Source organism: Rhipicephalus sanguineus, chromosome 1 (genome assembly GCF_013339695.2).
Source record: "Rhipicephalus sanguineus isolate Rsan-2018 chromosome 1, BIME_Rsan_1.4, whole genome shotgun sequence".
Taxonomy (NCBI): domain Eukaryota; kingdom Metazoa; phylum Arthropoda; class Arachnida; order Ixodida; family Ixodidae; genus Rhipicephalus; species Rhipicephalus sanguineus.
In genome coordinates this window covers 265,651,505-265,678,407 of record NC_051176.1, presented here as the reverse complement: position 1 = coordinate 265,678,407, position 26,903 = coordinate 265,651,505, and the positions used below count along the sequence as shown (strand labels likewise).

Here is a 26,903-nt window from a genome sequence, read left to right as displayed (position 1 = left end):
GCGGGGGGGGGGCGTTTGCGAGGAGGTATCGTTGGGACAGAAGATCAGGAAAATCTAAAGGGACCCGGTCGTCGTACTTTGGACTGTCTTCTCCGTCCCCGAACTCGGAGATCATGATCATTCGTGTCTTTGGTGCGTGACTGCGGCATGCTGACTGCATGCTCTTCGTGCCGATGTAATTTATAAAGGAACTACAGTCTGAGGCTACACGGCGATGCCCGAGGTGTGAATTCAGCTAAAGAACTCGCATGCGAAAAGAATTATGCGCTCTTTTTCCGACACTTTCCGCCCCTGTTCAGACAGGATACTCATCATCCCCCATTAATATAGAGTACAACGGAACGACGTCTCTTGAAAGAATTACATCGAACACTACTCATAATGACGTCACATACATCACATTCTATCTTCCGGTTTGCTCTAGCTTGCTCGGAAGCACAACTCTGGCGCCGTTCGGTATAAACGAGGCATCAACATATACACCTTTGGTTTCGACACAGCGATATACCACAGGACGCATGAAATACGCCAGTATATGTCGATGAACAGCTAATTCACGTGCACAAACTCGTTTCACAGGTTACGCAACATATACACGCAGTCGAACGTGAAATTTACTCTCCCGAGCAGTTTATGGTGCTTTTTATTTGCTGTCGTCACACCGAAGCCATTCTGCAACACTAACGTGCGTAATATTTTGCGATTATTATTCATACCCAACGGGGAAAAAGGATGAATATCAATCGCATGCGATTGATATTCACCCTTTTTCACCACCATCCTTTGTGACATGTTGCTCGGTCTGGACCGCCAAGAATGCGTTGAAAAACGGAAAATGCATAAGCGGTTCAAGAAGCGCACACTCACTCATCGCACATCCAAAAGATCATCGTATTAATCCTTAGAGTTTTCACGAACACTAGCTTCACGTGCAACTACACCAAAATTACATCGAGGAAATTTCGCACACGGAAAAAAAAGAACAGATGCAAAATAAAAGGCGCGAACTTGGAGCAGGCTGGTGATGACGCGACATGTCAGCGAGCCTTCTTGCAATAAGCATAAAAAAAGGTACATTACAATGTTACGTAGCAATCTTTCGGTGATACCACGGCGTTAAGAAAACGACAAACAGTCCTGTATCATCACTATATAGATTGTATAGCTCAACTAATCGACGGGACACAAGAAATACAAGCACACAACGTAGGGCTCTGTTGTGAGTGTATCTTTCTTGTGTCCCGTCGATTAGTTGTGCTATACAATCTACAGTAATGCTATATACCAACACGCACAGTCTTCAACATTGGCAAGTCCGGTATCGCATCTTTCTTTATAGACACCAAGGACTCGAAATCTCAGCAGCAATTGGGACACGAAACGCCCGTAGTGAATTTTATATGGTCTCCGTCCGCTTATACAATGCAACTTAACGTTTCCGTCACCCGAGTCTCGGGACCGTCTCCATCACATCCTCACACGTGACCGAGCCGTCAACGTATCTTCAGACAGACACGGGCACGCGACGCATTGCCCAATTTCCTCTCTCGTTGAGGTCAGATTTTCTGCACTTTCCCACGCATCTGTAAGTAGGGGATTTGCACATCACAGGGCGTACAGCATTTAGGGCACCGACGCGAGGCCGAGACACCCCTGCACAGCCTTCGAGTTGCACTGATTTTTTCTTTTTTTTTCGAATTATCAATATGCGGTATTCGCGAATACCTGCCGGTATATGTTTATTACTGTAGGGTCGAGACGCAGTGAGCGCCGAATACATTTACCGCACTGATGGTAAGCCGACGCTATCACAGATGCACTTTTACACCTGGCTGAAAAAAAAATTAAAAAATTAAGGCAGCTTCGCACCAGTGGTGCCAACCTGAAGGAAGTGCGGAGCTGGGAAGCCTGCCTTGTTTCCCTTTATTTTCATCTTTCTTTCTTTCTTTCTTTCTTTCTTTCTTTCTTTCTTTCTTTCTGGTCTCTATTTCTATCTTTCTCTCTCTATTTCTTTCTCTCTCTTGATTTTCTCTCTTTCTGTCTTGCTCTATCTTCTTTGTGTCTATTTCTATACTTTCTATCTTTTTCTGTCTTTCTTCTCTCTCTTTCTCTGTACCAGTTCTCTCGTGCATCATAGTTATTGCATCCCAAGTCAGACAAATCGGCGCACGTGTTCTGGGAGCGAAGCAGATGATGAAGAGGACGAAGAGGAAGACGAAGAGAGCGCGTGCCGGTTCATGATGATGATAGTTTTCTGTTCGCTCTGCACGGACTAACGGTCGGCTTAAACCGCTGCGCTGTTAAAAAACGAACTGCTTGACAACTCCACTGACAACATGAAACGACGAATGCACTGCGATGTGCGCAGCGCCAAATGTAAGCTGCAGTCTTTAGTTTCACGTGGTCACGTGGTAAGGCATGGAGGAAATGCGCTTCTTTTTTTTTTTTCTCCGAGAGCCCTTTACCTGCATACACTTTTCGTCAGAGGTGTACCATCATAATGAAATTCCTAAAAGCGCAGTCATACACAATAACGCGGATAACCGCCTCTTGATCAACGCACGTTCGCGCGTCTTGTACCTTTTCAGTGGCAAGAGCACACTCGGCGCTCGTTCCTCTTCCAAGCAGATCCGGTCGAACACTTACTTCCGCTTAGAGGCTCCTCTCGATCTCGTCTGACGTGAAGCTGAACCTTTCTGAGAAAGGTTCAGCTTCACGTCAGACGAGATCGAGAGGAGCCTCCGAGCGGCTTTCCGCGTGTTCATAAAAAAGCCTTCTAAAAATATAGATATCGATTGTCCTGGTTCAAGTTAAAGAGTTATAGTGGATACGTATGATGTCGGAGCATAACCTGACTTTTTTTTTTTTTTGCGACATAGACTTGCCCTTAAGGCATAATATTTGTTTTGTATATTTGTGTTAAATGTGCGCCGTTAGGCCGGTGTTGTGTATGAAGTGACGAAGTGTCTTGTGGAATGTGTTGTCATGTATCCATCAGTCATAACTGTTTGTGTCACTGTAGCGAAGACCAGCTTGCAGGAGATGACGGGAGCGTTCCGACTGTAATCCTTGGCATGTCCATATAAGGTGGTATGCATCTGCTTGTATAACCGGAACAGAACAGTACGGGCATGTAGAACCAACTGGTAAATGCGACCAGTTCCATGTTGAAATAACAGCCGGTGTAAGGGCCACCCCTGCCCGAAGCCTCCTAAGCACAACTTCCTCCGCTTGAAAATAATGGCCAATTAACTGCCAAGATAATCAATGAAAATTAACTGACCGAGTTCATTGAACGAATGCGAGCAGTTGGGATCGATGCGGCACCTGGCGGAACAGACCTCAACCACGCGCTTCCTTCTGCGTGGCCTTTGAGATCAGCGTCGGCAGCGCGACGAAACAAAAGTTAATCCAAGGAACACATTACGACACACGAACGCCGTACAAATAAGTCAAGGATCAGAGCCGCCTCCAAATTTTTATCTTGCGTTTTTTTTTTCCAGTGGGAGGACGTTGCGTACAGTGTAGAGCGACACACATCTTAGTTGACAAACTAGTACGCGCGCAGCGATTACAGAACAAACGGTCGACACGAGTGCGAGGACAACGAGGAAAACAGATGGAGTTCATGAAGCTCACACATGACCTGCGGGATGTGCAGCATATATAAATGACCGTTTGCCAATGCGCGATGACACGGGAAAGAGCAAGCACCCGCAAAATGCTAGCCGCAGAGGCTTACATACCATTAACCAATCTACTATCGATTACTTGCTAAACCGTCACATACGTCCTTTCCAGAACTGTGCGCCGTCGCGGTCAAACGAAATGCAGCCAGCGTAGTGCGTGGCCAGCAGCACAAGGTATTGCCGGTCAACCATACGGAAGAGGCCTATCTGCACGCCACGGTGACTGATAGACGGCGCAGGTTGGCCGTCATCCACGCTTACCGCTGTTTGAATTTGATCTGTCCTAGAGTATATAAATATAACTGTCATGCCAGTCAAATGTATTTCTTTTTTTTTAACAGATGACAGGCACTGCTCTTAAATCTTAGAGCGCACATCATGAGCCCGCGTATGATAAATTAAGCGACGCAAAGTACTAAATCTAGCGCGCGACACGCGTGTTATTTTTGATGTCACACTCAGCGCTCCAATATAAAGGATAGTAGAACATGCGGCAATGAGATATTTTTGTCTCTTCTTTCAAAAACTGCCAGTCGTTGTTACACAGCTTCTACTCATTCAGCTTAGTGTCGCATACACGACAGGTATACTCTTCTTTCGCACAATTCGAAGTGTTGATTTGCTCTACCACGCAACTGCTTATTTTGTTGTTCTGTTTGTTTTAAAAGCAGATTCAATTCCATTTGCGGAAAATGCGCAAACAAGCAAGAGAACATAAACTGTATCAAGGCAGAGTAAAGGCTATATAGGCCGAGGAGACTATAGAAAGTTCATTCGTCGTAACATTGGCTCCATTATTGTTCAGTAAGCTTTGATTATTAATATTCTTATCACTTTAGGGCAAAAGTTTCAATTGCGAAACGAAAGACGGCAAGCGCTCAATATATACTGTCTTCATACTGTCCACAGTTATAATACATACGACGCCACAATTGCGTCGGCAAGTCGTTACTAAACTCCGCAACAGTGCAACTCTGAAGGCGGGATCCTTGTCTTACCCGGTCGTCTTTCAACTTATCCCAAAGCGTTGTAAACGGCGAGATATATGGCTGCACCCATAGTTGTTCACCCGTACCGAAAACAGTGCAACAAAGTATATATTCGAGGCTCACTTTTGGCAGCTTCCAAGTTCCAGATCTTGACTGTTCCCGATGTGGAGCCCGCGCACACCATCTCCTCGGCTGGACAGAACTTGACGCATTCCACCGCCGTCGTATGTCCAGTCAAGCTCTGCGTAAATGAGACAAAAGTTGCGCCACCTTGAACATCTATATATATAGTGAAGGAACCGCCAAGACAAATGCGTGACTGGCCCAAATCGCACAGTGCAATCAGTCAAGCGCATTTTACATCAGCTTTGTCACCTGCATGTATACATACGCACCAAAAAGCGCAGTCGCACCCCAAAAGGTGCAAGATCGCGAACTCGCGAAGCAGCCAGAGAAACGTGCAGTAGGACCCACGGTGCTGCGTACCACTCACACCCTCTACACTCATTTAAGCCCGAGATCCAAGGCCTTTTCAACGCAATATACGCCAAAGCCATTTATGTCTTCGATTTATGCGGCGACGAGAAATACCGGCAATGCGCGGTGTGGTAAAGCAGTTCACTTATGCAGGACTTTCGCATGTCAGCACCGGGTAACAATCCGAGCAGAAGACTCGTTCATGAGTGGGTCGCCCGCAGCACGAAGACATAAAATGCACGCAAAATGCAGATTTTTGGGACGAACAGATGCCGCGCAGACGCAGACAAAGTGTGGTGCGTTCACTCCGTAAGCTTGTATCCGAATACGCGCGACTTATTCAACACAAGGCCAGTTCGACAAACCACTGTGATACATGTCGTTTTTAAGTTTCTGTGTTTGTCTTCATACAAGTAAGTAGCGCATATTCGAAGATGGTTTCGCACCGAATGGACTTACAGCTCTGTTCATGAGTTTGACCCCTCTTACATGCTTACAAAGCAATGCGCAGCGTATGGAACGCCATAACTTGTTTCAACAAACAGGACCCCTTGTATTCACAAAAACGTTTTATAGGCTGGATACGTTCGTAAGAAAAAATTCCTGCCTATCCTGATGTTGGACATAGGCGACGACTGGCTAACGGCCAACTGTTAGCTGGGAGTAGTTGGCCTATTGCAAGCGAGGAGCCATTTATTGCAACGAAAACAAACACGAAGGTCGCGGGATCGAATCCCGGCAGCGGCGGCCACATTTCGATGGAGGCGAAATGCTCGAGTCTCGTGCACTTAGATTTAGGTGCACGTTAAAGAACCCCAGGTGGTCGAAATTTCCGGAGCCCTTAACCACGGCGTCCCTCATAATCATATCGTGGTTTTGGCACGTTAAACCCCAACAATCGTTATTATATTAAAACAAACACGAAGTAACACACACGAGTGCCGCGCAAGGAGTTGCTACAAAATAGAATGCGCTGAACTTTAGACTGTAGCGTGTTTGATAGGCGGCGCTCGGGCGGATTAATTATCGGCAATGTACATAGATCCGCCACCTGCAGCAAACAATACCCCTCCCTCTCATACCAATAGAGCATTTATTCGCAGAGAGAATTTATAAACCTTACAACATAAGAAAAATGTGTTAACTATTACTTCGAATACTGCAGCAACCGTAACAAGAAAGTATTAGCTCATAAACGTGCAATGTCAATAAACCCAGAAATTCACACGTTTGATACAATGGCGTGCGGCAAACGACCCAACTGGTTCTCCATGGTGTTTGAGCCTTCGCTGGTCAGCATTCGTTAGATATATGCACAGATACTATGCACCCCGCCATGAATGAGAGCATCACGTCCTCACCATGGTGACACTGCCGGTTACAATGTTGCTGCTGGCTATTATTAAATTTAACAGAGCGCATGCGCATAAAGAATATAGTGCGATCCAGCGCTGAGGCCATGATGTACACGGCCAAATAAGCATGTCTCTATAAACGAGTCAAATCATTGAGAATACAACGTAAAGGCGCCCAGGATCCCAATTCCGGCTGTCGGCAGCGACTTACTCGCGGGTTATATACTGCGCGTCGCTAACAAAGCCACCGCATTAATGCACGGCGTTTAATTTACGCACTTTTCTCGCTTAAAGTACCACGTGTGAAGTCCGCGAAAACTCGGGGCTCCCTGGAAAACAGGAATTTACAGCAATTGTGTTCGCTTGCGCTGGCGCGCGAGCACCATTCCTCTTTCCTGCAGCGTTGCTCTCGCCAGCAGGACGGACGGGATGACGGCGTGCGAGAAACAGCGACCCCAGCAAGGAAGTTTGGTTCCGCACGGCAACACCACATGGGGTGCGCCACGACATAAGCGTGTGCGTTTCCTCAGCTCCACGCCGATCTGCATGCTGCACAGCACGCTGTGACGCCATCTTACGTGTGTATATCTTTACAATGGGAACAACCGAGCTGACACGCAACAGTTTGACGCTCCCGCGTCACACAAGAACGAAGAAGATGTTTAATGTTGAATGACAAGATGGAGGAGAGGTCGGCCTGGAAAGCGGGTTTCTCACCTGCTACTCCTCACGGAGGTAAGGGGAGAAGGGAAAGAAAGAGGAAGGTATGATGCCAGGTGACTATGGTATGGCACAATCAGTCACTGCACACAAGAACGAAATTCCTAGCAACATATCGTGACGGTAATAGGTGGATAGCAAAACGGCGCGTAGTCTGCTACGGTACTTCCGGTTCGAGGCCCATCTCTTCGCTGCTGCAAGGTGCCTGCGGTTCAGTGTAATCGGGAAGGAAATACGTGCACTTCTGCGACTCGTTTGTTACCGCGGTTGTCCAGTGATTGTGTTTTCAATTATTTTGCGAATGGTTAGAAGGTATTTCGCAGTTTAGAGAACGAAGCGAGAAGTAGAAATGGGCAAACACGAGGAACGGTGAGAGGTGGGTCTCGAGCGCAGCATGCGAGTGTATGCATACGGTTATGGTTTAAAATACGCAGTAATATTTTGAAGAATTAGCTTGATTTAGTATTTTCGAGCACAAACGGTGGCTACCTCAGAGTCGCTCACACATATGAACACATGGTGCCAAATGTCAACATACGTACAGTACGGTCCACTCTTACAGGGAACACGCGAGCGCGTGGCTGACAGCCCGCGCGGCGCTGACTAGCGGCGAGATTTGTAAATGCGGCGCATGCGCATACACTTGTAAGAGCGGCGCGCACCCGAACGCCGTAATGAATCTATACGCGTGCGCTGCATTTACAGATCTCGCCAGCAGTTAGCGCTCCGCGGACAGCCGGCCACGCGCTCGCGTGTTCCCTCTAAGAGTGGACCATACTGTACGTTCCCAAATCACTTAAATACTTCAGACAAAAGTATGCGTACTATGGCCGATCGAGTACGCCGATACAGTACACTTGCACGGCATATACTGCATTGCCTACTTTTTGTCAAATTTATAAATACTGCTGAGCGCGTGAAAGGCCAACGGAACAAAATGGCCTCTAAGTTACTGGTATCGTAGGTACGTAAAACGATAATATCTGGGGTTTAACGTCCCAAAACCACTATATGATTATGAGAGACGCCGTAGTCGAGGGCTCCGGAAATTTCGACCACCTGGGGTTCTTTAAAGGGACACTAAAGGCAAATAATTTATGTCAGAGTGAAAGCTCAATGTATGACAACTTCTAAAACGGCAATATTATCAACAGCAGTGCCCTACTTACCGAGAAATTAAGCTAAATGTATCACATGACGAGCGCCACGAGTGGGACATTTTCGAAGTGATCCCGATGACGTATGAGAGTCTGCCTAGAATAAATCACTAATAATCAAACTAGCTGCAATAAAGAAAGAACCTTCCGTGCATCAAAAGACGTAATAAAATGCTGTTTGTTCGTTTCCGTTTGATTCATGGAAAAAAGAACCTTTGTGGCGTTGCCATGGGGGAACGGCGCGTATGGTTCAAAGGTTCCGTTTTCGCCAAACTGCGCTTCGCGCGGCGCCCTGCTTCGCTCACGCGGTCGCGTCTCGGTGGTAGTTTCGGGATCGCGTACAGCCGCGTGTGTTTTGCGCGCTCGTGAAAGTCGCTCTAACAAGAAGTTCGACAAAATGCCGCATGCAACGACGCCGGCACTACGAGCCCTCAGCAGCATACCGCGTTCATCCGGGCTCAAGTCGCTGAATTGGAGCTCAGCGCGTCGCGAGCCAACGTCTCGTTGTCGAGTTCTCCGTCCACATCCATTGCGGCGATTGCGGCAAGCTTCGATGGCTTCGATGGCCGTTGTTGCTGCTGTGGGTCCCGCTACTTTCGCTCTGCTGCTACTAGTGCCGGCGGCCGCGCAGTAAAGGCGGGCAACGTTGGGCACGACAGCAGTGACGTATGAAAGTCGGATTTCAGGCGGGTGATTTGAAGTGCGCTAACGCGATGCGGACCACTAAAACGTGATTTTATTTCAAAATAAGCACTTTTTTTTTATTGGCGCCAGTATGCCCTACGGCATAAGTTAAATAAAAGGAAAGAGTTCAGATTCGCTGATAAAGGCCAGGAGCGGTCGATGCAACGGCCCGTGCGTCCAGCGCGTTAAGTCGGGTGGTCGACCGGGGCGGTAGTCAAGGCCTCGTAGGTGGCGGGTGCGAGCCTTGTGAAGGCCCGGACAGGTCCCAAGTAGGTGATCGATCGTTGCTTCTGTGGCTGGAGCAACGCAGAAGGGGCATGTCGTTGGGGGAGGCTGTGCACCGGATGTCCATGCAAGCACTTCCTTGGCATAAAAGTAGCCCTATGAGGTTTCTGGACCGCTATTTCAACAATCAACGTTGACTTAATACAGTAAAATCTCGGTGATACGAATCTCGCTGGGTTTCCAAAAATATTCGTATCATCTGAAATTCGTATCACCAGAAAACAGGTGAAATTAGTATGCGACAAAAGAAAGATGGCATAAGTTTTGATTTAGTGTCTCCCAGGGCCGCACCGACGTCATGGACTGCTCCAAATGATTGCCAGTAAAGTTTTTAGACGTCAACGATCATACTTGTACTCGTAAATATACGGTGCGTGCGCGCGTGTGTAATCAATGAACCAGATGTGTTGTGACCTGTGACCGCTAGTAGCCCCTTCCTAATCTTACTACGCTTTTCTGCATGACACCGGAGTACTGCGGCGAAGGTGACTTAAGCGCTTTGCACACGATCAATAGAGGCCAAGCTCCTTCGCCCAGACCGTCCGCTTCGTCTCTTGGGGTCTTCGTACACCTTTAATGGAACTTCATGACGGACCCGCAGCCTAAGTTTAAGTCTTGTTTCATGGAACGTCTGATTGCGGGGACATGGCTTGCATCGACGTGGCAGGCACGTGTTAAGACAGTACAAAGACGCTGCTGCCTCGAGCACAGCAGCACGCGTCAACGCGTCGGAAAAAAAAAAGCGCGACGTTGACGTCATCCGTAATCTAAACACGAAGGCGCCTAAAGGCCTCTAAGATTCGCGCGCGCTATCTCGGAGGCAACGACGCACCATTGATGGTCGCGCAGCGGGTGACTACCGCGTCTTCCGGGACAGCGCGGGCAGCAACTGTTCGTACCTGTGCGCTAGCGTACGTTCGTATCAAACGTCGCGGGTTGCAAATCGGTTCGCAACAACCGTACTCCAATACATTGGAGGCTAATGGGCCTTGGCCGGGACCACAGAAAAATTCGTATCACCTCGAAATTAGTACGAGCCGTGATCGTATCACCGAGGTTTTACTGTATTTGCCTTTAGTGTCCCTTTAACGTGCACCTAAATCTAAGTACACGGGCCTCAAACATTTTCGCCTCCATCGAAAAATGCAGCCGCCGCGGCCGGGATTCGGTCCCGCGACATTCGGGACAGCAGTCGAGCGCCATAACCACTAGACCACCGTGGCGGGGCGACGTAAAACGATCGAAGTCGCTTTTGAAGCAACGAGTTGCACATGGTATGACGTCTCTAGTATTTCAGACACTTTCAAGCGGGAAGTGCCAATACCATTTAGTGGAACTTGAAAGACAAATGTATGTTGAGCGCGCAGAATTTCACATGCACTGAAACACAATGTCCGAGTGCGCGAGGGAACGACATCTCACGTAAAGGAAGATTCAGAGGCCCAAAAGAAAAACGAGAAAACTACGAGAGTTAATTGTTCACTTTTAGAGTAAGAAACATTTCACTATTGTCAGTCACTATATCGAACCCGAGATGGTATCTTTGCCACACAAAAGTAAGTAAATAATTTTACGAGTCCGCAACATGAAAACCGATTGGACGGATATTTCATGACGCTATGATGTGCAACAAGTCTTTACAGGTCACAAAACATGCGCTAAAACACTCTTTGCTGCGAAACAACATGCACGTGTGCGGAGGTGCATGCCACTTGAATAAAGAAGTGACCGTTCTCACCTTTATAACAATCTAGTAGTGACTGAATTCATTATTCAACTAAGCTGCACAGCAGTCCAAAGTATTATGCAGTAATTTCTGAGAAAAGGGGACTGAGACTGCTAGATGGAACATACGCGAACATAATCTTGTACTTACTTTTCTTGTGTTTGGTAATGAAACGGCTGAACATTATTAAGCGTGCTACGGCAAGACAAGTGATTGTGGAACACTCAACAAGAGGTGCCTGGATCAAAACGCGGTGACATTTTCCATGCCTCGCTGATGCTGAAATTCAGTATATTTATATGATGTCCGCCTAGGTGGTACAGTGCTTACGGTGCTCGGCTGCTGACCCGAAAGTCGCGGGTTCGATCCCGGCCGCGGCGTTCGCATTTCGATGGAGGCGAAATGCTGGAGGCCCGTGCATACTGTGCGATGTCAGTGCACGTTAAAGAACACCAGGTGCTCGAAATTACCCGGAGCTTTCCACTACGGCGTGCCTCACAATCATATCGTACGTGGTTTTGGCACGTAAAACCCCAGATATTATGAATTTATATAACGAATGACGCCCTCGGAACCATCGTGTCCCCAAACACAATCGCAGAGAGCGCATCAGGCTGACTGACCGATCGCAAGTTCACGTTTCGCTGCGAGCATATAAGCACTCTAATTCACGAATGCTCGGCTGGAACCGAGCGGCATAGCGAACTACTTTCTTTCCACTAAACGAGCGCGCCGTCGGGCTAAGCTGCAAGATGCCAGGGCTGCCCGTTTAGGGCTTGCAGGCCAGCGATTTCGCCTGCGTGCTTCGCGGTGCATACTGCGCGGAAAGGCAAAAATAAAGCCCCGCGGAGCGTGTATATGGCATACAGAGCGCCGACGTCGCGCTCAGGAAACCTCTCAGGGACCGGGCGCATTGCGTCACGCCGGATTTCTGCGACATTGCGAGCACACATGCGCTTCTCGCGAGTCTGCTGATGCAGCGAAGCGCCATCGCATCCAGGAAGCTTACGCCACGGATGACTCTGCCAGGGTTCTGCGGCTATATGATGATGACGCACGGCACACTTCGCCCAACGACGGCAAAGTCCGGCAAACGGAACGGCCGAGTGCACAAGAAGTGAATGCTAATGAAAAAAAAACCTCTAACCAAATATCGTGCGCAGGGAACACCGGCCTTCAACGCGATACGTGCCCGCGGCATACTCCCGTGGTCGATGCCATCTCACAGGTATACGTATACGACACCCGGTAAAAGAAGAGGAAAACAAACGGTGCCGAAAACAAGCGTTACGAAAAAGCGCGGTGGTGCCATTCTCGTTTTCAAGGACTACGTAGCAGTTGCGTCAGTCGCTCCCATCGTAGAATACGTGTGTCCTCGGCTAAAACAAAACAAACTTTAAAGACTGACCGTGCACTAGGTAAACGCAAGCAAGGTCGTCAGAGCAAAAGACACAAGCAACCGACAAGATTAGGTTGTCGAAAGACTGCGGGCACAGCGTGCAACAGGAGACACGTTGCGTTACAAGAAACGTGAACCTTAGTGTCGACATCATGAACGACGCAGAAAAACAAGCCAAAAGAAAAGTGCAGCCTTGGTCAAAAGTTGACAGGCCACAGCGCGTGCGCTAACACTGACACTGCATCTCTGTAGCGGGGTTTGTATTTCAATATATATACAGGAGCGCTAAGGTTCTGAAAGTGACACTGTTTATCAAAATACACAGCCTACGAATCCATAAACTAACTCACCTTCTGTTCAAGTGTTAACGTATTCGCGCCTGCACGCTGTAGAATGGGAATTTTTTTAACTGAGACTGTACTTTCGACCTACGGCCATCGCCTGTGAATGAAATGCAAAACGCTGAAGATCGACACACCGACCAAATGCATCACTTCTTGCGCCACTGCAGGTGGGCTGAACATCTTTCATCTTCTTCCCCGCAACATTATTACACTTTATTGAAACATTATTAAACTTAAACACTATTAAACATTACTACAACACATTATTACAACGTTTTTAGAATAAAACGATCGTTGCTCCCGTTTGTGTTCTCCGTTTATATGAAACTTCGGATAAACAGAGCATGCTGTATACATACATATTTAAACCTGCCTTCTCGCGTCGGCGATTTCGAATTCGCACACGAAGACAACCGCATGATACGCGAAACCACTGCGAAGCAACAGCGAGCAAATGTGACTGAACCAAACGAAGTTAGTCACATGCTGGTTGGACAGCAGGGGAAACAGAAGCAGCCACATAGTTGAAAGCACCATATCACCTAGATTGGTGTAAAAGCATCCGGGCCCTTCGTAACCGCCTCAATGGAGAGAGAGTTCCTCCACTGGTGCGGCGGCAGGAAACGTAGCGGACAAGACCGCGGTGCTTGCGCAGGTTAACTGCCGTATGTACAGTGGTACGACAGAGCTTCCGTGATGTGATGAGCTCTTTCGGAGAACGAAGCTCGGTCGAGCTTCCTGCATGTGACAAAGAGTTTGCCGCTGCGCTTCGTAGGATTATGCGCCTTTACCACACAACGTTCCGTACATTTCGAGTGAGAGTTGGGCGGAGCCGGGTAATGCCTCGGGTAAATTTAGACTTAAGTTCAACGTCCATCTAGAAATAACTGTATAAGAGGGTTTTCTTTGGTTTCCTTGAGCACTTGAGAATTGAAACCGTGACATTGTACTAATTTATCTTCTTGACTAATAAAGAACCAGCGCTACGGAGTAATTAACCAGTTAATGGATTCGATCTAGTACATGAAGAAATTATGAGATATATACGTGCGGACCAGAAAGTTATAATGGACGCCGTAGAAGAGAGCTTTGGGTCAACTTTGAGCGTAACTCACCTGGTTCTTTACCGATGCACCCACAGGACGGTGAGTGGGCGTTTCTGCATTCCGTCCCGATAGGAACGCGGCCTCTGCGGTCGGGAATCGAACTAGTGACCTACTCAGCAGTGTAACGACACAGCCACGCGAGACACCGCGACTCTCCTTACCGCCTAAGCATGTAGCTATAGCAGTCGAGAGGCTGCACGTAACGCTTACAAACGAGTAACCTGCGCGTAAGTACGTCTCTCAATTTAAGGTTGCACGCTTACCTCGTGATACGTTCTTATCAAAAGCTACGTTTGTTCCTTGCAACGCTGCTTAATGTTTGCTCATTTTTATAATATGCTATATAGTGTTTCTCGATGCAGTTAGCTTTTAGGCTGATCTATGTGTTTCGATACGACATACTGTGTTATCTCCCTTTTGCTGCCCTCTTGTAATCGGCCCCACATAGTCAACTATCCGAACACATGTGATGCTAAACACGTGTTTTTTACCCTATTATTATTATTATTATTATTATTATTATTATTATTATTATTATTATTATTATTATTATTATTAAAGCTGCGTCGTACTCCTTGACTACTATTTCTTTGTCTCAAAAATTGAGGTTACCCGAAGCATGCCCATTGCCAGGTGCACGCTCCTTATGTAACTCACTTCACTGCATGACACTATGCAAACGTGAAGTGCAGATGCGCGCGGACACACGACCGATATCGCGTTACTAATGGACGGGGAATCAACATCACATACACGGGCACTGCATGCCTGAGACTCGCGGAATGTAAATGAATAGTAGAAAACCGCCCCTTTGACACGGATCTTTACGAACAGCGCCCTTTATTAGCTCAGTGTCCAGTAATCATAACTCGAAACACACGAAACACTGCAAACGCCGCTGCAGATGGCCGCCGCAGCTATGGTTTATTTAGGTCACGTAGCGTACACTTTCATTGACGCTACACTCCGTGAAAGTCACGACGGCGTTCCACGCAGTCATTCACGCCTCAGAGCCACTGCATGCTGTGAAAGGGATGTCCAAAGACCGACCGCCGTGGAGAGAAGTTCGTGCGCCAAGAGATCTAGCGCCGCTGAATACTCGTCTCGCCACACTTCATGGTGCGCGGCAGCAGCAGTCGCCGTGCCACGACTGCCAGCGCCCGCGGAGCAAGCGAAAAGCTACTCGTCGCTCACTTTCGTAACACCCGTGACAAAAAGGCTAGAAAGCGGTCCTCGCACCTGCTAAACTGTATTGCTGGGAAGAACAAAGGGAAAAAAAAGATTTCGAGCGTAATCAAGCCCGCAACCTCCGGATGCCCAAACGCGAAATCGCGTGAGTATAAGATGTACCGGCATTAGAGAGCTTTAGAATAGGGTACGCAAAGCTTTGCGTTAGCGTTTGTCGCCACCGCGCATGCGTCGTACGCTATCCTGTTGGGTATGACACATGCACAGTGGAAATAGCGTACGTATACGCAACGAACGCTATCTCTGAGTACCCTATTCTAAAACTGCCAAATAATTCCTGAAGCCAGGTGTCTCATCATTTTCCGTGCGTTTTGCGCGTACCTAGTTTATGTCCATGTTGCAGCGAATGTTTGGTCATTTGAACAAGTTGGTGCACACATGGACGAAGGAACGGTGCTTTGTGAACAGGACAACAGGAGACAACAGGTTAGTGTATCTCCCATCTGGTCCCGTTATAAGGCGTTGTTTATTTCGCCCCTGTACAGTGCTCTAAACCATAGTACATACAGGCAACCGCCGAGGTGGTCTATAGTACGTGGTTATGGTGCTCGACTGCTGACCCGAAGGTCGCGGGATCGAATCCCGGCCGCGGCGGCCGCATTTTCGATTGAGGTGAAAATACTCGAGGCCCGTATGCTTAGATTCAGCTGCAGGGTGCACGTTAAAGAAACCTAGGTAGTGGAAATTTCCGGAACCCTCCACTACAGCGTCCCTCACATGCAATCATATCGTGGTTTTGGGACGTAAAACAATTATTATTATTATTTAAAGTTATTATGAAACCAGAAAAAGCTCACCAACAGCAAAGGGCGGTCTTGCAGCTGAGAAACGCGCACTTTCTTTACCGTGCCAAGTAAATTGCCGGGAATGAGCGCAATTGTAGAGAGGAAACTGAATAGCCCGAAGGAAAGGCCGAGAAATGCCTGCGGCGCAAGGCATACGTCACGGTTCGTAGAGACTGCGAAGTTGGCGTAGTATACTATAGATACCGCTTTAATGCGGACGAACACATACAGGCCGAAGCGGAAGGTGTCTCAATGTGAAGCTAAGCGAGCAGAAACGATCGCTGGTTGAAACCAAGCCATCAAATTTATCAGTTCCCTGTCGAGAATGCGGGTGTTCAACCCACTGTAGTAGAATTATCCAAGCACGGAGTACAACATACGTGGGAGATAATAGAAAACATCCGAAGAAAAGGGGATGACTGCGTCAGTCAACCGTCATTCCGGCTACGGAACAAAGAGTATAAATCTTTTTATCAGCACGTGCGGCAACGTAAGAGGAACGACGCGCAAGGCATTTATTTTTTCCTGACTGGATCCAGTGTTCTAATCGGGAGGTGTTCACGCGCTATTGATTATGGCCTGGCTTTTTTTATTCTTGTTTTTCAATAAATTCAGTTGAGAGTCAGCATCTGTTCCCGCGCGTTTCTTCTTCGTCCCTTCTGTGAGCGCTGCACAAACCGCATTATGAACGCAAACCAACAAGCTCAGTTTTCGATCCTAATTACAGCTGAGAAGTCGCTATAACCGCCTGTTATGGGGCAGCGCTCAAGCAATGCGTAAAAGAGCCGAACTTACTTCTACAGACAGTTACACGCAGCGTAGAAATTATCAAAAACGTCGTTGCAAAGGGAAACCTGACTTCGCTTTATCGTGAAACACCGCACCACTCTTACAAAAGTTCATTTAGACAGTCTATAGCCTGCCTAAACCCATTTTTAGAGTGTCTATAGACTGTATAAATATATTTTTGTAAGGGCACGAAGCGCTGTTCACCGCATAGCTTTTTTTTTTTTTAACGCACATACGTACCATCCACAATTCGCTGGGCATACGGGTCGGTTCTCACGAGTTTCCACTCGGATAGAGATAACGTATCAGCTACTGCAAGCAAACAGTCCGAAATGCGCACAGAGATCAAATACGGACGATACGCAGTCATTTGACGACTGACGCTCCTGAAGCAACACATCGGCAATGGCAAGGTAACCAAAATATAGCAAGGTGCTATTCGCAAGTGATCGACCTCCGACAGCTTCTTGTTCATTTTGCTTCCGTTGGCAATCAGGCACCACCACTCCTTGGATAGGGAAGCAACACCACCTATATACTCTGTTACACATTACTTGTTCCTTCCTCGCAAGCAGCCACAGCGCCGATTTCTCGCAACTTGTCCAAATCAGATTCTGCGCTGCCGCACGTTCAACGTTCCCTACCTCGTCCTCATACTTTCGTGTAATTTGGGAACAAACGAACACGACCACCTTTTTCCCCATCCTTTTTATAAGTGCATCAGCGGTGGACAAAATGTTTGGAAAAGGATGTAATTCGAATGCATCAAGATCGTTGCTTGAAATAGAACGCGCAAATTACATTCCGATGTGAGGACAAGGCACGTGATGACAACGATTTCGTATACATGCAAGGTAACTGTCGCGCGCAGCGATGGAGGATTTTTCCATTCTATTTTCTTCTTTTATTCGACACTTTTCCGCGTTCTTTCGTGGTTTCATTCTTTTTTCTCGTCCTGTCGTGCTTACCTCGCTTCCAAGTATTAACATAAACCACAGCATCCGTGAGTCCCTCTCCCTCCCTCTCTCTCTCTCTTACACACACACACACACACACACACACACACACACACACACACACACACACACACACACACACACACACACACACACACACAACGTTTAAAAAAAAAACAGCACAAAGCGTGTTTTCTGCTAGCATCAACAGCATTCGAAAGTTCATTTCTGGTGTTATGCAGTAGTGTCGGTAATTACAATAATAGTAATTATTAAGAGAGTGCTGCGCGCGGAATGCGGTGTGCACGCGGGTCCGCGAAGGCCGCCGTGCCCACGGAGTGTCCAGGGTGGGACGAGACTGGGCCACGGTGAGCGAGAGAGCCCAGAGAGCCCAGCGGCCTCATTCTGCCGAGTTCTTCGCAGAACCCCACGCCCGCGGAGCCCACGGGAGAGAGCAGCAGCGGCCCGCAGAGCGTGGACGACGACGACGACGACACGTTCGACGACGTGACGCCGCGCGGCCGCGCCCACACAAGCGGCAGTTGCCGACTCGCTCTATACACCACTGTGCCGTTTGGCTTGGCAGAAAAGCACTTATTATTACGGCAGACCTCAGCTTATGAGGTCTCCCAGCACGCCTCTAAAACCCATGTCGGTGGCCACAGATTTGTGAACTGGAGCCGCAGCATCCATGCGCGCGGTCGTTTCGCAGCTCGCATTTCGTAACTGCAGTCACCTATATAGGTGACCTGTTAGTGAATGCTCCGGTAATCGATCGCCCGCTGCACTGCACTCCAAATGAGCGTGTACGCATCCGCCCAAGGACGACGCTACTTCAGTGAAATACCTTTCTTTTAACTAACATCGTGTTAGCAACGTGCACATTTACGAAGAACTTGCCCATTTACTATATATATATAATGCTCAAACAAATGCAAAAAAACAAAAAAACAAGAAAAAACAAACAAACGGCGCCTATTTCAGTGATCGACCCATGTGCTTCAAGCCGTTGTTTCACGTATCGCCCTATCCATTCTAATAATTCCATATGTTGTCATTAAGATCTTATGGAAATTTAAAGTAATTTATATCGAATCTGCATATACTCCGTAAAATTATACTGAAAACATACATACGTCTTGAAATGGCACACGGAAAGTTTCAGTAGGGTGCAGTAAATAACGCACCAACGCAGGTCACTTCAATAAACAATACGTCTGCTCAAACGCTGCGCTAATGGCTAGCTTAGCTGATCACTGTCGATACCATGTTATGTAACAAGCGCGTTTCTAAAAGCCAAAGAGTACAAAAAGAACTGCGGACGCCGCTGGAGTAATTCTGAGCATGGCTAAATACGCTACAGTCCAACTGGAGTCTTAAGGCTCGTTCACACCTGCGACTAGCACCGGTCGCGCGGCCAAATAGTCGCATCATGGCAGCTTTGGTCGCTCGCTGCTCGATTTTTCAGTCGCGCGACTGAAGTCGCAAACCTCTGAACCAATCACATGCGCCGGAAGAGGATGTCAGCTTATTTTACGGGGCAATATCAGTGCGAGCCATATTCGAGCGGACGTGAATTCTGTGTGGCGACGGCTATAAGTCGCACGCGAGTGTGAACATCGGTCGCCTTGAGTCGCTTTTTGGTCGCCAGTCGCAAATGGTCGCGCGACCGGTGCTGTCGCAGGTGTGAATGACAATTTAAACTGACGAAGACATGAGGTTCAAGAGTCATATATCGAATAAAACGGTGCATAACGCTCAAGTTGTTTAGATGTAAAGAAAACCGAAAGTATACGCAACGTCAGGAGGGAGTGAGACGTTCTCACGCATCCCAATCCTAAGCCCGCAGATGCGGATAACATGTATTAGGTCGGAAGAATCCCTCCTTTAATGCGCGACTATCACGTAAAAGATTTTCATGGCGGCGACACACCGTAGCCGCGCGGTTATGTGTACTAAATGCGGATACATTTGGACGTGCCCTTTTCAATCCAAGGTTTCAATGGACATGACGCCGACACGGTAGGCAATCGTTAGGTGTATGGCTGCTGTCCCAGAACACGAAACAGAAAAACGGACATTGCGCCTCTCGTGCCAGTTATCCAGTGTCCATCACATCAACAGCGCAAGCAAACATCTTACAATTCACGCCGTATACGAACTATAGCTCCGGCTGAAGCACATCTGAAGGTAGGCGATCACGCAGTCGCCACGCACGACCAAAGGCGAGTATAGAGAAAGATGACTCAGCGTATTCGTGCTGTGTTGCATAGGGAGAACGACGACAAATGACGACGAAGATTGGGCGTCTTTTTTATGTAAGGACGACCTCACACCATCGGATAGAGAAGAAATATTATATTCAGTATTCGCCAAATGTGAACAGTGACATCCTCTTGCATTACCAGCGAACGGTGAAGTGGCGTATTCACAATCGACAAATTTAGCCTGAAGTTGAGAGTATATATGCCAAGGTGCATATCAGTAGTGCATCGAAACCGTTTATAAACTGAGAGCTACGACAAAGGATGGCCGCGAAGTAAACTTTTCTGCAGCACGTACGCACGAATACATTGTGAGAATAAAACGGCAGGTCAGTGCGCCGAATCCATCAGCGTAATTAATGAGGCGTGTCACGCGGACGGCCACATATGGGCCACCCTTGTTCGCTGAGAAAGAAAAACGACGAAGGAGAGCAGCTATAGCGACTTTCCTCGTCGCCGTATCGCTGCATTCAGTTTCGGCACGAGCTAAATACGTGCGCCAGAGATGAGAAGCCGCAGAACACGTCGGCTGTATGGACGATCGGCAACAACGTGAAGACCCCCCATCGAGAAGGGCGAGGTGAGAGGCAGCGCGTAAATCGATTCGCGCTCGGTTCTCCGAACGCCTGACAGGCGTCAGCTTGTTTTTATTGGAACGTCCCATGTATCGGACAGAATGTTGAAGCGACGACGTACAGCGCGTCTCTTTAGACGCGGGCACGTATCGAGAGTTCATTCACCAGGATTTCGCGATGGCCGCCCCAACAATATGTTAGAAATTAATGAAAAACGACGTTGAAAACTCACGCTGATTGATTGATTGATTGATTGATTGATTGATTGATTGATTGATTGATTGATTGATTGATTGATTGATTGATTGATTGATTGATTGATCTGTGGAGTGTCAAGTCCTCAAGCAACATCACGGCATGACAGACGCCGCCGTGGAGGGCTCCGAATTATTTTGACCGCATGGGTTAAAACGCGCACCAAAAGAACTGCAAGCGAGCGCTCTTCCATTCCAACTGCGGCCATCTCGGACGGGAATCGAACCCGCGACTTCGTGCTCAAAAGCAGAAGGCAATAGCCATGCACTGGGTGATCGCGGTGGGTCAATCTCGAAATGACACAAGAGGGTTGGATGTCACGCAAAAATACATGCACGGTTGCGCTGCGTATATTTCTAACTAGATTCACCGGATGCCGTTACAAATCTAAACCGCAACGTTGCTGCTGACGTTATTACAACATCAGAAAGGATGTTATTTTTCAGACTTGCCACTGGCCGCGAATGTTGCGGAAGCGGCTAAAATAATATTCACAAGCTCACGTGCCAGCTGACGAATCAGATTAGACACGCAGGATGTGTCACAAGCGTAGCAGGAATGTTAAGGTATAAGCAGTAGCCAACGCGAGGGAGCAAGCGGGAGAAATCCACGAGTTCTCTTCAAACGCGGACTCGTCTGCTACCTACAGCTGCAGTCGATATCAAGAAGCACGGAAGCGGCTGCGATTCTGGGTTTCTGCGATATATCATCCAATGAATTCAACGTGGAATGCACTAAAGGACAAGTTTTTGTTTCAAGCTCAAATACAAGGTTACTGCTGCTACGCTTTTCGTTTACCATTTAAGGACATATCGGCAAGAACACAACATCTCACTAACAACGTGTGGACCCCCTTCTGTATATCCTTATCTTGTAAATTGTGTTATGAATGAATAAAATTTGATTTGATTTTGATTTGAAGGGAATGTAGTGTATATACCATGGTATATATAGTGCTTAAACAAACGCTGCCGTACTGCGGCGTCCTCCACAATATGCAGCCACAGAGTCAACCATAAAACGTGAAGCTACGGGAAGCTTCACGAAATAAAATTTACATCGGATTGATATCAGTGGAATTATACAAAGGGAGCGATCCAATAATTTCCAATAAAAATAATAGTAAAGCGGGCATCCTGCAGCTCAGAACTTCTTCCAGAAAAAAAAAAAAGAAAAACTCGGGTGAGAAAAATCTAGCCCTGCTTCGGCTTTCTCACCCTTTATTACAGTATGCGGACACGAAGTATTCGAGCGACAGTTCGCTCCCACCAAAAGCGCAAAGGCACCAATCCTTCCACCGATCCCGCGTCACTGAATGTTGCGAATGGCTGTTTCACAGCTTGCTTTACAAGAGCGTTTACAAAGAGGGAGGAACAACGAAGAAGCGAGGCCGCACGGAGCGCACAAAGCCGCCACGATTCAGCACACCCGGGGCTCGGAAGCCGGCGAGGCTGCCTCGGGCCGCGATCGCCGCAGAGCAGTGCGCGCACAAAGGGCGGGAAAAGCGCTTCCCGCCGTCAGGACGGACAAGAGGAGGCCGGACGGCGACCGTGCGCACGCGATAGCAGCGCCCGGCGCGCGAAAGACAAAAGGGCCGTTCGCCATCCTCGGACCGCGCCACGTCGTCTCCTGCGCCCAGATGCGCGCTCGTGCAGTTTCGGCGGCCCTCGATGCAGCAGCAGCAGGCAATGCGAAACAGGTCATTGTCTGCTGCTTCGTAAGTACACACTCGGCTCGGCACCCGTCAGCTGATCGGACAAACAGCGCGATGGACTCGCTCCCGCGAAAGAAAGCCACGGTTGGGCCAGAAGAAGAAACAGGGCCGAGAAGAAGACGCCGTCCCGATTACTCCGCACACGTCAAGAAGAAGAAGCAGCAGAAAGAAAAAAAAGTGACGTCAGCTGGCAGCGCCGAGTCAGGGCTCGGAAGACGGCAAACAAGTAAGCCGATGATGGGCTCTGAAGGGAACTGCGAGCAGCCGGAGCGAAAACAGCGCTGCGGGGGTCCATGCGAAGGAACGCTTCGTTGGTGCTTGTACCTCGCGACTCCGAAAGCAAACGCGTGGCATTGTTGCTGCCCCGTTCATATTGGTTAAATTTCCCCTCCAGCCTACCAGGCACACGGCGATCGATTTGATGAGAGGGAGAAAATAAACGTCTCTATTCCGAGAATCCAGCTCCTAGCGCTGAAGTGGGAAAGAAAGAAAGAAAGAAAGAAAGAAAGAAAGAAAGAAAGAAAGAAAGAAAGAAAGAAAGAAAGAAAGAAAGAAAGAAAGAAAGAAAGAAAGAAAGAAAGAAAGAAAGAAAGAAAGAAAGAAAGAAAGAAAGAAATACGAATTTCTCTGCACGTTAGCCTTCACCTGACCGACTGAAGAAGAGATACGGATACATATCACTCGCCGTTTGGCAATGATGTTCTGCATGGGGCTTCGGCGGCAGGCGATATGCAAGGACAGCAACTGTTCACGAGCCCGTTTTCTGCAGATGACATTTACATTTGGAGAGAAAATGCCGACCAATATCCCCGGCCACGCCCCGCCACGGTGGTCTAGTGGTTATGGCGCTCGACTGCTGACCCGAAGGTCGCGGGATCGAATCCCGGCCGCGGCGGCTGCATTTTCGATGGAGGCGAAAATGGCTGAGGCCCGTGTACTTAGATTTAGGTGCACGTTAAAGAACCCCAGGTGGTCGAAATTTCCGGAGCCCTCCACTACGGCGTCTCTCATAATCATATCGTGGTTTTGGGACGTTAAACCCCAGATATTATTATTATTATTATCCCCGGCCACATGGCACATTTTAAATCATCTTACGTAGGCATTATATGTTCGGAAGCATGGTTGAAACCTGCGCTAACTGTACCTTTGTACAGTGCGAGGTATATCTCCTTCCATTCCCGCAAACGTGCAGTTGTTCACTCGGATTCATCCTTTTCTGCAGTATTATCAGGACAAAGAGAACGCCTTGTGCTTGGATTCTGACAATAGCCCTCGACCGTACCAGCAAGGAATATTCGGGAGCAAACCAGAGCTTCCTAGATGGGTTTTGCCTTCAGAGTTAGCGCGGTTTATGCGCATCAACAGTCGCAGTGCTCCTCGTATGTTTTTTTTTATTTGTTTTATTTTATTTTATTTTATTTTAATTTTTTGTTGTTAACTATATTTAAGCCGTCCTCCAAGCACTTGAACAAAATTCAGAACGATAAGGCTCACGGATTCCAAAGCCGCACTGCAGGGAATCGACATATGAACAAAGACGGGCAGCTGTCAGTCAGTGAGCGGAGGTACTTTACTCTCATGAACAACGTGGCTGGCTGCATGTATACAGTGGAATTAACAGACGCAACAGTAAATGCGGAAACAAAAACGCAGATCCAGCTGCTTCCAGGTCAACGGTTATGAAACTTCAAGAGTATATATGTTCCTAAGTTCCACGTGTACATGTCAGCAATGGCAAAGAGAAGAGAAAACGCAAAAAAGTATCACCTGTGCAGTGGCGTTTTTATGAGAATCCCCCCCCCCTTCCACCCCCCATTTTGTTCCCCTTAAAAACCAAACACCAATGACGTCTTGAGGCTATCTAACAGCTTCAATCTCGATGTTAGTCAACTGCTCGATAATTGTGCTCTTGGTCTGAACATTAATTCTTAGGCTGGTCATTGCGGTGAATTAAAAATGGTGGACCACTATTGGAAGGCCCAACTTGCAGAAAAACTAACACGTTCTTGCTGAACGCATCAGTTTCTGAAGAACCACTTGGGAATAGTAACAGGTCCGATAATAACAGGTCCCACCAAAGTCAAACTCAGAGTAATGTTTTAAGATATAACGTAGTCGCGCTCCCTCGGTATCCTGTTTTTTTTTTTTTTCTTCCTGCGGTCTTCCTTAAAGGGACTGTCTACCGTCCTTCATCGCTTTTCTGTTTTGTACCGCAATCGAAAGCATACCGTCTGAAGTGTCCAACCTTGCAGCGGTTTCTCTGGAAAGTGAGTAGAAAATTTAAAAACAAAAGTTTTCGATCTGCGTTCGGTCTTCTTCCATTGGTGTGAATACGCCGCACAACATTGGTTGGTGGACGCGATGACGATTGTAGTGCCGGTAAAACTTAAAACCGAAAGCACATCTCATTTCTGTAGGATTTCTTTATTTTCGCTGAACACTAATGCAATGAATGTAACAGTCGTTTTAAGCGCGCTATCGGTTAAATGAAGCCTTATTATACGATTACAGAACACTAGTTTTGCTATGATTGCAGTCTATGCGTTTATTTTAGCACTGCTGCCGCAATCTTCCCACAGACGTTTCTCTAACGGTCTTGCAAGCAAACGATGTAACGAAACCCCTGTACTGATGTAGCGATGATAAATGAATGCCTTCACAGCGCAGCACGCGCGAGACATCCTAACGACAGTGCAGCGTAACGGTACAACCAGCGCGGGGTGTTGAAGCAGACGAACTCGAAAGCGGCGGCGTCCGCAGCGCCGCCAGGCGTCTTTTTGGACGCGTGAGATAAAAAAACAGCAAAAATTACTTTTTTGACGCAATCGAAAGCTGTTTCAAGAGCGGAAAATACACTCTCAAGTTCTACAAGTTTGTTTTTAAGCAAAATAAGTCCACCTGCGTGGATAGTCTGTCACACCTATAGATTGCGGGAATTGCGACCACTTTGCTGTTGGGTGACGCTAGCGGTCATTCTTTCACGGTTTTCAGCATCAGATTAAAATTATAATTCTTTTTTATGGGACAAAAGCGCGCTCGTTGCCGCCGATGTGACGAACGATCTTCTCATTTTCACCACAATCAAAAAAATTTTTCGGAGCGGTAGACAGTCCCTTTAAGGTATCTCTGCATCAGATTAATTTCTATATATGCAGAGTAACAAGTAACGGTTACGCACGCACCGGAAGTCATCCGGTTTTTATTAAAGAGCGCTCCCTTTCTCTTTCTATCCATCTGCACGAACAGTATACACCCGCACAGCGCATGGAAAGCTGGAAACGATGACTAGTGCCGTCGTGAAAGCAAAACAAAAAGGGGATGACAAAACGTTGACCACATAAGCGCTATACGAGAAACACGACAGAATCGTAATGACACATGCGACGTCGACATCGGAAGACAGGACTAACAGGGCAAAACAATGCCATATGATGACGTCATACTACGCCGAAACTAAGTACTGAGAGATCTACCAATTGGCGAGCCACGATACACGATCACACTATTCAAGCTTTCGCGAGTATGGAAGCGACGCCTCCTTGTGACTCAAATGCACGCGCAGCGTGGCGGTCCCGTGCCCCGTAATACTTCGAAGGCAGGGCAGCATGGCACGAAAGCAATTGGTATGCGCGCGGTGCCCGCTCGGCACGACCGAACAAACGCAGGGAAGCCTACTGACGAGGCGGAGACCGCCGCTGAATACAAAATTCTCGCGTAGGGCCCTATAGTGGCTCTGAAACAAACCGGGCTTTCTAGAGCGAAGGGGGGGGGGGGGGGGGTCTGCACAGCGAGTGAAAGTGCAGCGATTATGTCGAGATAAGAGCCGATGGAAAACGTGCACATCCGGTGACATTACGTTCAATAAGCTGCGGTATACTTGGAAGTGAAGCCCGTCACTATATTGCGAGAAGGCGGCGTCGAGTTATTACGAACACGCCTGAGGCCACTTTTAGAGCGCGGTCTCTTTGCCCATAGCGGTCACACAAGGCTTGCTTGGGCGTGTAAGATAAGAGCCCCCTTACAACCGCAGCTATAGGACGCACTGATGTCGTTTCTTCCCTTTGTTCTCCTTTCAGCGATGACACATCTATGGCTGATGGCTTAGTCACTGACGGGTTTATTTTTTCGTTTTTTCTCGAACGACAACAATGCATTGTATATTTTGAGTATTATTTCTCGAAGCTGGTGCAAGACGCAGTTTCTATAGCAAAACGCTATGCGCCGAAGTCACCTTCATAACATCACCTCCCTTATTTCTTTTTTCTCTTTTTTTATTTGTGCCGCGAAGCTGGAAGTTATCAGCGTGAGCTCATCATATGAATCATGGCTGCCGGCGTCCGCCACCATGAACCAGAATTGAGGAACGGCTGTAAATGGACATAA

At 47.8% G+C, this 26,903-nt stretch overlaps 1 protein-coding gene across 3 annotated transcripts in view; it reads right to left on the bottom strand.

The window, feature by feature from the left end:
* LOC119378893 (katanin p80 WD40 repeat-containing subunit B1) overlaps window positions 1-26,903 on the bottom strand; it is a 198,405-nt gene that overhangs the window by 81,667 nt on the left and 89,835 nt on the right. For all 3 annotated transcript variants that reach the window (XM_037647953.2, XM_037647954.2, XM_037647955.2), the window contains exon 3: window positions 4,802-4,919. In XM_037647953.2, coding sequence (XP_037503881.1) covers window positions 4,802-4,919 — 118 coding nt within the window. The remainder of the gene's footprint in view (window positions 1-4,801; window positions 4,920-26,903) is intronic.